Below are 11,137 nucleotides of genomic sequence, written 5' to 3'. Positions count from 1 at the left end.
GGGGAGTCATATACTTGAAAGCTCTTTGAACTATAATTACATTTGCATTTACGCATTCAATCTCTGAAAAGTGGCATTGGGACCTCTTAAACTACTATCACGTGTCAAATTAGGCAGTCTATTACTATTAGGAATTGACATTAAAATGAACAAAAAAGTAATCGCATGTGCTTAATTCTCTTCTTACCTAAATGTCCTTAAAATTATTTAAAAATAAAAACATAATTAAAAAAAAAAATTACTGAGATTATCTTTCTAAATAAACGACCACTTTGGCCACTCCCTCAAAAATGAAAAAAAGGAGGTGGTAGATGTGGGGTTAGTTTTGCCACCCCCAAAACTTCTTTGTGCCCAGTCTTCGTTTCACCAGCATCACGCTGCGCTGCTCGCCGCTTCCTGAAGCGATTTGGGTTTTTTTATTCAATTCGATTTTCTTAAAACTAGATCTATTCTCCTTCGTTAGTTCTGTCTTCCAACGTGCTAGTCCACCAAGTTTGTTAACTTCCCACTGCCGCCCTCCACGTTTTGCTTTGACCACCATGAACCGGCATGTGGATCTCACTCTCTGAAATGTGTATCCCACGCATCGATCTGTGTGCTCTAGTTGCCATGCCCCCACCATGCTGTTGTTTTTTTTTGTTTTTGTTTTTGTTTTTGTTTTTTGTTTTTTGTTTTTTTGTTTTTTTGTTTTTTTTTTTTTTCTGTATGTTCTTATGTATTTTGTTGTTGTATTTGTTAGTTTTGGGTTTTTTGACTTCTTCTATTTACTTGGTTTGATCCAATTGTAGAGTTGCTTAAGACATTGTGTTGGTACCTCTCGATTCATCGATTCCTCATTTGGATAGTGATAGTGCCTTTCCCACTTCATCTTCCTTCCTTCTAGTGGTTGTTGCGGTTTCCAAGCGAGTGTTGTTTCTGGTAAGGTTGAAAGGTATTTTGAGGGTCATACCCTGTTTGCATCCCTTGTATTGGGGTTAGGGTAGGGTTGAATGGTCTCGCAACCGTCATGCCTCTGCCTGCGACCTTTCTTTTAGTGCTTTTATTGTTCTATGTGGCCCATTTTGAGAGAACCACGTCAATTTTTGACCAATTTCCTACTATTTGGTTGTATTTTTACACTATAATTTTCGTTTTGAATTTATTGTTAGGGAGTCCACTCCTATTTTCGGTTTTTTGATTCTTTTACCCCTTTCCTAATTTTTCCTTTCAACCGGGGGGGGGGGGTAGTTTCCTTGAAATACGAAAAATACTTTCTTATCCAAAACCCTTTTGTAAGTAGCTTATAATTAGGTGGTAGAACTTGGTCATGGGGGTATTATATATGGTCCTAGCTAGATTCAATAATAAGTGACTGCCCATGGTGAGTCTTCACCATGAGAGCTGGTGCTTTTTTTTAATTTTTTAATTTTTTTTTATTTTTAATAATATATATAGTGTAAGTTTTTAATTATTGGCTAAATGTTCGGTGGTCAAAATGGATTCAAAATGCCAAATCACTATGGGCGTCTGTTCGGACAGGATTTCAGTGCTGCACAGTTAATTTGAATCTCAAGAGCCTCATCTGCAAGCCCATCTGCATGTCGTCCGAACGAGAGAGAAAAACAAGAAAACCCGAGAGTTTCATCTGCAACCTCGTCTATAAGCCGTTTGAATGCGTCACAGCAAAAGAACACAGAAAGCGATGTTGCCCTAGCCCTGTTCGGATGAGCTCATTTACCGTCATGACGGCCCGTACCTTCTAGGTCTATTTTACATTGTAATTGAGTTCTACCTAAACTAGGGGTCTTTAGGCTTTATATATATATATATATATATATATATCTCTTTACAGATCTGTATATGTACGAATTCTGCATCTAGAGCTCGGAGTTTGTGCTAAGAGAGTCCTTGATATAGAGCGTTTATTCTCTCTCTTAGAGTGATCGTTTGATCTTACTAGGTGATTGTTGAAGTGAAGTCAACCGGAATTCCGATGAAGGGAGATCACGTAGAAGGATTGCGTCAGCTGTCTCTGGAAATGGCTACTGTGGTAGAAGGCAAGTGAGTCGCTTGTCTTATACAAGAGAGTGTCAATTGCAAATGTTTTGTAAGTGTAAACTTCTTGTAATTCTTATTCTTTTACTGATTTAGTTGATTTCCTGGGTTTGGCTGCTTTAGAGAGGTTTTAGAATTTAGAGAGTTCTCTAAATGGTTTCCTTTTTGCAACCAAAATATCTGTGTCACTGCTTTACATATTTTGGTGAATGATTGATTGGATTGTTTAATTTTAAATTCCGCTGTTATTTTCATACACCTATTCAACTCCCTTCTAGATGTTGTTAGGAGTCGTATATTAGGTTTTTCATGTAGTATCATATATCTTCCAAAGAAGCCAAACGAATCTTAATTATTTGTTCTCTCTTGTTCTCATTTAAAACAAATATCCCTAAATGAATGATCGAAATGGATCAGAAGATTAAAATCAAGCTAATTAATCTTGCCCAACTCAAGAATTAACTCATCTTAAAATTGTTAATATTAATTAATGTTGTTGGGTCATGAAATGTCTCTGCTTAAACATTTTCCTCCATTATTATAGTGAGGTTGTTGAATTTAGGCTGAAAGGTGAAAGCTAAATTTGCTATAAAAAATTTCATTGACTGAAGAAGACTCACTTTATAGAGCTAGAGGTGAGAGTAAAGCTAAGGCTAATCTGATGGTACGTACAATTGTTCCATTGGTATCCAAATCCTCCGAATTGTCCCCATGCTAAAATAGTAAATTACCCATGAAATAAATGAAATTCCCACAGCCGACAGTTCTGTCGAGATCATCATATCCTGACTCTTTATATAATTAAAAGGTCCCACTCAATTGTACACTTTGAATTAATCCCATCCATCCAATTCTTTACTCGATCTGATCACGTTATTTATTTGTATAGTAGGATAAGCAAAAGGATCTAGGCTCTAGCATTAGCTAGCTAGGTACGTACTCAAGGGGGTCGAGTAACATGGGAAGCCATGTACTAGCTCGCAGTGGTTGTTTTCCATTATTTACGTTTTATGTCCTTCCATAATATCTCCATCGAGTGCAATAAATTGCTCGTATTGCATGTAGTACTAAGTCTTATGTGAAAAGATATTTTGTCTTTACCGTTCATCTTTTATTTTAATTAATTATTTAAGGAAAATTTAAGATTGCAAATGATCAGGAAAATATTAAAACATTAATTAAGTAATTAAATTAACCATTCTTTATTGGCTTAACTTCTTAAGATAATTAAGTGGTCATGAGTGAGGATTTAATAATCTATTTCTGCCTTCAGCTCCAAAACTTGAAGAGATCAATTAAAACACCTTTTAATCAATTAGTGATTCAATATATATATTCATTCATAATGCTTCCTTTTGCTAAAGATCATCATATACTTAAAAGACCTATTTAATGGAAAGCAATCATTATATAACTCGCAAAATTAACTCTCTTCTTTATTTTTGTTATTTAACTTATTCTCTTTTTGATTCCAGGGGATAGCTGCACAATGATTAATAGTGTCCCAAGAAACAAAGATTACTAGCAATTCTACTCTTACAGCCATTAGGGGGTGGTAAAACATAATTTTAAAGGGTTTATTCCATAAAAACTTATAATTTTGAGAGAATTTTTAAAATTTGAAAAATTACTGTCCCAAGCCGGGCTATAGTTCCGCCCCGGAGGCCATTTGGTGGTTCATTTATACCCTTATGGCCATTTGTTGTCAATTGTGCTTAATTCATTAAGAATGTCTTAAGGGAGTTATTTATACGTTACACAATTATACTACACGGAGTTATTTCTCAATGCTTTTGAAATCCTAGAGAATTATTTGTCACAACCTCAGACCAACTTAACAAATTTCTCTTATGTTTTTTCGCTTCACTAAACGATATGGTAAATGATTTTACTCTCCCCTAAAGATTAAACATCTTTTCAAAACTACTTTTTTATTTTTCTTTCACAAAAGGCAACACATTTGTATCATATCAATCAATTCTTATTATTACTCAAACAAAAACATTTACCAAACACACCCTAAAAGTCGGGGGTGACAAGCATTAGTCTTTCTCCAATTCCCCATCACTCAATCCAAATAAATATAAACAAATTAAGAAGGGACATGATCTAAGATTTTTGTGTTATCGAGTTATTAAACTGAATAAATTACTGTTTACTAAGGATTATGGTAATATTTGTTCTCATGATACGGGGTGTAACTTGGAACTTGGAAGCAAGAGTTTAGACATGTCTTTTGGACATGAAAATAGACTCTTATATATATATATATATATATATATATATATTATATTAATTGCAGAAGAAATGAATTAAATTAGGCAGATGGGGCTCGGGTATTGGAGACCAGAGAGAGAGAGAGAGATCGAGATGATCAAAAACAGTGAGAGTCTGTGAGGCGACCAGGGCGCACCCACCAAAGCAAATGCTGTGTGGGATTGGAACTATTTGTTTCCCAAGGAGGAGAAAAACGCAAGGCAAGAGAGGATCATCTTACAACAACAACCCATGCTGCTTTATAATTGTATACGTATATATGCTTCTTCTTCTACAAAGTATATTCTCTCTGGTTTTGGGAGACAACCTCCAAACCTAATTATATTTTTGTCTTTCAAACTCTATTCTCGGTGAGGTAATTTTTTTTTTTTTTAAACACTCCCTTTCACACACTGTCCCATAAAAATAGCTGGGTTCTTTCCAAGTCCCAAGATTATCTTATTTTCTCCCCTCCCACACTTCCCCTTTTCACCTCTCTCTCTCTCTCTCTCTCTCTCTCTCTCTCCTTTAGCATAATTTGTACCCATTGTTTAGTCATACTTCACAAGTGATTTCTTGTCTCTCCTTTTTTTTACTCAATTGGGTTCACTTTATCAACCTTGATTTTGTACAATTTTTCTTTTTTCTTTTAGCCATTCACCCTTAGATTTCCTTTAATTTGGTGATTTTGTTCAATCTCTCCCTTAAAAAGTTTTGATCACCACCTTTATCTCTCTCTCTCTCTCTCTCTATAATATTAAGACACCCATCTACCCAAAACTTCCCTTCTCTCCTAGCTCCCACCTCTCATCATGAATGATCCCTACTCCTCCAATTACTTAACTGGATGGTTGAACTACAATTCTCTCCGCCACCACCACCAGTACTTCTCTTCCTCCACATCTTCTTCCAATCAATCTTTTTATTCTCCTTACAACACAAACTCTTTCAGTACTTGCTTTGAATCCTCTCCTCCCTCTCCTCCTCTAAGAGAAGCTCTCCCCCTCCTCAGCCTAAGCCCCACAAGGCATCATCATCATCAAGAATCCTCCTCCTTTACTACTTCATCTGCTGCTGATGATCATCATGACACCCTGGCAGTTTCTCTTCATCTAGGGTTACCAAGCCCCAGCTCTGCTGATTTGACCTCACGCCTCTCCTCCACCGCCATCTCCGATAAAGATGACGTCACTCTTGCTTCAAACAGGCTCAACAAGGGACAGTATTGGATTCCTACACCGGCTCAGATTCTGATTGGTCCAACTCAGTTCTCATGCCCCCTTTGCTCCAAGACCTTCAATAGATACAACAACATGCAGGTTTGTTAAAAAAAAAAGAAAAAAAAAAAAGGTTTCCTTTCCCTTTTCCTTTTCCTTAATTCAAACCTCTCCCATCCATTTCTAATTATCCTTTTAATTTTGATGAAAAAGAGGACATCTACACTTCTTTTCTAGCTAGCTTGATTAATTCAACCTTTCACTTTTATATGGGTCCTTAGGGTTTTCCTTTCCCTCTTGCTGTTTTGCTTTAGATTTATAATATACACAACACATTTGGTCTGACAATTTGGAGTCTTTTTTTTTTTTTTTTTTCATCCCCACTCTCCTCTTTTTATCTTTTTGCATGATTTTTGGGTTTTTGGAATTCAAAAAAATAAGAATAAATCTACCTGGTCCAACTGAGAATAAGATCAGTACCCCTCTTTATGTGATTGAACAACACAACCTTATGCTTTTTGCACCTTGAACTTTGTGTAATATTGCACATAACTAGTTTTTCCAGGGCTCTCATCAGATGATCTTCTCCAAACCACCCCATATTCTATAACTAGTACATGCATGAAAGCCCCCATACATGGTATGTATATTGCTGCATCTGTAAATTATAAGAGTATCACTTTCCTTAAACGTGAGCCGTTTGCCTTCAATATTTGTTCTTTTTTTTTTGTAGAGACAAAATGCAAAGAAGGAAGAATCCAGTTGGAAATTAAGAACCCTATAAAAACCTGTTGTTTTAACCTCTCTAGTGTTATTAACTTACAGTCTACCACTTGATTTGAGAAATATGAAGCAAAAACAATTCAAATTCGGTAGCAAAATTTCAAAGCACCACACATGCAGAGCAAACCCCTATCAAAGTACTAGTAAACCAGAATATATATATATATATGAATGTTCTTTGCCCAAGTGGACTCAGCCGAAAGACACCTGAATCTTGTAGCAATATCCTATATATATATATATAGATATTAAATGGGATGCTTCTATTCAATTTTTTTTATTGATTTATTTTTTTGTGGGATGTTCCCTTTCAACTTTTTCATCTTTTTTTTTTTTTTTAGCCAAATTTAAGCTTAGGACTAAACCCATCTTGATCTATCCAAAAGCTTAAGCGGGCAAGAAATAGTTAATTTAATCGTTTAATTAATTTATATTCTTTCACACATGTGGGAAGAGAAAGTCAAGATATTTACTATGATATTATGTTAAACCGGATAAAAAATAGTTAATTTAATCATTTAAAAAAAAAAAATTGATTTGATTGGTGGATGGTTGATAATAATTTGTAGATGCATATGTGGGGGCATGGATCTCAATATAGAAAAGGGCCGGAGTCTCTAAGGGGAACACAACCAACAGCCATGCTTAGGCTGCCATGCTATTGTTGTGCAGCAGGGTGCAGGAACAACATTGACCACCCAAGGTCAAAGCCACTCAAAGACTTCAGAACCCTCCAAACCCATTACAAGAGAAAGCATGGGATCAAGCCTTTCATGTGTAGAAAATGTGGCAAGGCCTTTGCAGTGAGAGGTGATTGGAGAACCCATGAGAAGAACTGTGGCAAGCTTTGGTATTGCACTTGTGGTTCTGATTTCAAACACAAAAGATCTCTCAAAGATCATATCAAGGCATTTGGAAATGGCCATGCAGCTTATGGAGTTGACTGTTTTGAAGAGGAAGATGATGCAGCCTCTGAAATTGAGCAAGATAATGAATCCTCTCAGTGAGACAGATCGATCGATGGAACCCAATAGCTAGCTGAAAAGATTGTTGAATTTTATTCGATCTCATATTTTGAGCTCATCTATATATATCATGATGGATGCTTTACACAATCTATTTGGCTAATTATGCAAGAACATATTTTATATTAGCATTATTTTGAGGCCCCTGCCCTTCCTTTATTCCTTTTCTTCTTATTATTATTATTATCCCTTTCTCTCTCTCTCTCTCTCTCTCTCTCTTTTTTTTTTTTTTTTTTTTGCATCGTTTTCATTCCTAGAACTTGCACTTTTAGTATATTGTAGACTCCTTATATATATACTGCTTCGTAATTGCAAATCAAGTTAAAGGTCAAAAGAATATAGTAATATTTAAGAGTGCTAAAATAGGGGAAGTCGTGTCTGGGTCAAACTTATACTCCTATATGATTTAAAGTTAGTCAGCTGTCTCATATATATATATCCAGTAGTCCAATGAATAAGATATAAACATAAATATTGCGAATGTAAAAAGGTTTACATATATGTCATTATTGGAATTACCAATTAGTTGTTCCTCAAAAGAGGTTTGAGGCTTGGGATATGAAATTGGATTTAGTTCATGATTTAAACTTCTTCTAACAGCGTTTTCTAGCTATCTTTGCTTTGCTTACTACTTTTTTAATGCAAAGTCCAACAACAATTTTCTATTTTATTCTCTATTAATTTTTTTTTTTAAATATTAGTTTTCAGTATTTCTTTTAGGGTTTAACACCGCCGTTTTCTCACCCATGGAACATGTACGGATCACATCAACTGCACCACCACCCTTCACGGCTTCAGCAACCCCCCACCCCTCCCCTCCCCTCCCTTCTTATACTCACTCACTAATCTTGTCCTCTCATAATAGTAAAACATAGCCAAAATGCATCACCCATGGCCAGGATATTGCGCATATAAAGAACAAGAGTACTTAATATACATAAGTGGACTAAGTTCATTAGCTTGGGCTTTTAGGCTAGAAGTGATATCCTAATATGTATACTAATTTACTCTCCCCAATACGGAAGCTATGCAAGACAGCCATTGCAACCGACACCGTGGCCACGTGCAGTGGCAAAGCCATCAATCCCCCATTTCATCTTTCTCGATTATTCTCTCTACGAGATTTGCTACAATGCATTCTCCTACCCATCTCCTCACCATCTTTCTTCTTTCAACATCTTGATTTTTTCAAAATAAATAGAAGAGAGAGGAGATGGGTGAGAAAATGCAAAAAAGCATTTGCCTTCTCTCTACCCATGACATTACCCCACATTGGAACACCCAATGAAAAATACGGCGACCCACGGCCACCACGAAGTGCAGTGGCTGGTGACCTGCCAAGATTCGCTATGCATAGCCCCCTACTCTCCTATGCCTTCATTTTTCTTTTTTACCTTTGTTCTCGACTTCTTGATTTGTGACTCTTACGGCTTGTTGATGGTGATGAAGAGAATCAATATTTTATTCATTTAATATGCTATACACTAATATGAAAAATTTACTTATTAATCTACTCTATTGGAGATGCATGGTCTAACATATATCTCTTTTTCCTTACAACAACAGGAATACTATCAATATCTAACAATATTGACAGTGTGATAAGAAGATATTCGTAATTTTAGGGGGATAGTCAGTGCAACGCAGTTTTAAAACCCATGCGGATATATATACCCAAGGTAGATAGAGACTAAAGAGGATAATCATATATATATATATATATATATATATATATATATATATATATAGAAATGTAGTTTTAGAAAAGGTTTTCAACATGCAAATTAGGGCCAGTAATAAGTTGGAGGGTTAAGTTTGAGGAGTATGATTTATTTAATTAAATACGTTAAATTAAAGTTAATTCAAATAAATTTATACTCACATTTCGATACAATTTAAACTTGATATATGATATTTAAGACTAAAAGTTTTTGACGGATTATGATTAAAAATGTTGACATGTTTAATTAAATAAATCAAATTATATACAAGATAATGAATTACTACCTTTAATGCAAATAAGTCAGCATTTGGAGTGCATTTGATGCTGTTTTTCTTTCGTTAATGACAGATCAACATATACTACTATATATGTTTAGATTCACCATTAAAAAAAAAATCGAATGATTAGGTTGAGAGAGAGAAATAGTAAGAGAAACGTATTTTGTATAGTTCATAGTACAGAGGTTGGAATAGATAGATTGGATCTTGGTGGCAGCTTTGTGAGTTGAGAGAGAAAGAGAGAGAGATTGATATCAGTCAAAGGGTTTTCTTGAAATGTCATATCAAAGAACAAGACATTCAGAGTATGTACTGTACGTAGGTGGCTTCTGAACATGTCTCACATGAGCCCAACCAAAATAAGTAGCCCAGTTTGGGACTTCTCTCTCTCTCTCTCTATTTAAACTGTGATTTTCCGCTTCATGATGATGTAAGTTTTGCAGTGTTTGACAGTTATTTGGGTTTCGTTGTACGTACTGTATCTATGGATTTAACAGAACAGTGAAAATTGGTGATGAATACGATGATTAATTATGTTTTTGTTTGATTCTGTTGCTGTTATATTTATCACCCCCCTCCCCAGTGTTTTGTGTTCGATCTGTCACTAATGCCGTCTGCTACGCGTAAAGACATGATGGATCACTAATGTCTCTGCTACCATGAAGACACGATGGTTCCTTGTTATGTGTAACGAACCACACCTTTTCCTTTTCTTTTTTGTTGACAAAGAGAATTTTATTTTCTTTAACTATCACTTTATTTAGGGAGAGCGTTTGAAAAAAAAGGATTTTGAAATGAAAAACAAAGAAAAAATTGATAGATGTGATATAATACGGAATAAAATATAAACATTTTTGTGAGAGAAAAGTGAAGAGTGTTTGTTTGATAATAGTTTTGAAAAGATGTTCATTGCCAAACCTAATAGTTTTTAGGAGAAGTGAAAATAGAGCAGTTCATTGCTTGGCGGATTGATTTTTATTTTATTTTATTTTATTAAAGATACCTAATTTTTATTTCATAATTATCTCAGATGTAATAGTCTTAACCGGCCTTTATTTTTTTAATAATAATTAATTCAATTTTTTTTTTTTTTTTTTTTAAATGTCACCTCAATATTGTAGAGGGGACCAAGAATCCCATGAATTAATATATGCATTTATGGTCTTGTTTTCAATATCCATAATAGACATTTTACCGATTATTCTCTTCCGACTCTTTATTGTAGGGAAATTTTTATTTTGGGGAGTCAAAATGGAAAAATATATGCTTTTTTACCATCCATCCGGCTCACATTTGGAGAGCGTGAACAATACTCTCTCACTCTCCAAATCGGTAAAAATAATATTTAAATGGAATAGTGAGCAAATCTCTAGTTTGAAGAGGTACTTTTAAAAAGTAAATAATTAAAATAGAAAAATATAATTTTTTTTTAAAAACTAAAATAGGAATAAATCTAGAAAGCCAGCCCAAATAATTGCTGTAGACATCCAGAAAATTGAAAGCAAACCGCGGTAAAAGTGGCTTTGCTTGAAGGGTCCCCATAAAGAAAAGTCATAAGGGAAAAATACTTATTTATTGTACACTAACTAAATTACCTTTTCAAAACGAAAAAAGTAAATTAATAATAAAACTAAAATAATGCAAGTGAGGGAGATGCATGCATATATGGTTACCATAATATTAATTTGATATAGTAATTATCATCATATTATAATTACGTTACTCTTGGCATTTTCATGACAAAATTTATACTAGAAAAGTCTTCTTTATTTGTTAAATATACTTGCGGTGGATTTGGCCGTTGCAACCATTAATATCTAA

The 11,137-nt window shown here is 34.7% G+C and overlaps 1 protein-coding gene across 1 annotated transcript; it reads left to right on the top strand.

The window, feature by feature from the left end:
* The first annotated feature begins 4,995 nt into the window (after positions 1-4,995).
* Positions 4,996-7,449, top strand: LOC132164034 (zinc finger protein WIP2-like). The gene is made up of 2 exons (XM_059574441.1): positions 4,996-5,609; positions 6,860-7,449. Exons 1-2 carry the CDS (start codon positions 5,103-5,105, stop codon positions 7,295-7,297), a joined length of 945 nt encoding a protein of 314 aa, XP_059430424.1. The 5' UTR covers positions 4,996-5,102; the 3' UTR covers positions 7,298-7,449.
* Positions 7,450-11,137: the final 3,688 nt, after the last annotated feature.

The sequence above is a fragment of the Corylus avellana genome, chromosome ca10, assembly GCF_901000735.1.
Source record: "Corylus avellana chromosome ca10, CavTom2PMs-1.0".
NCBI classification, from domain to species: domain Eukaryota; kingdom Viridiplantae; phylum Streptophyta; class Magnoliopsida; order Fagales; family Betulaceae; genus Corylus; species Corylus avellana.
Note: the sequence above shows the minus strand (reverse complement) of the source record. Positions and strands in the feature narration are given on the sequence as shown.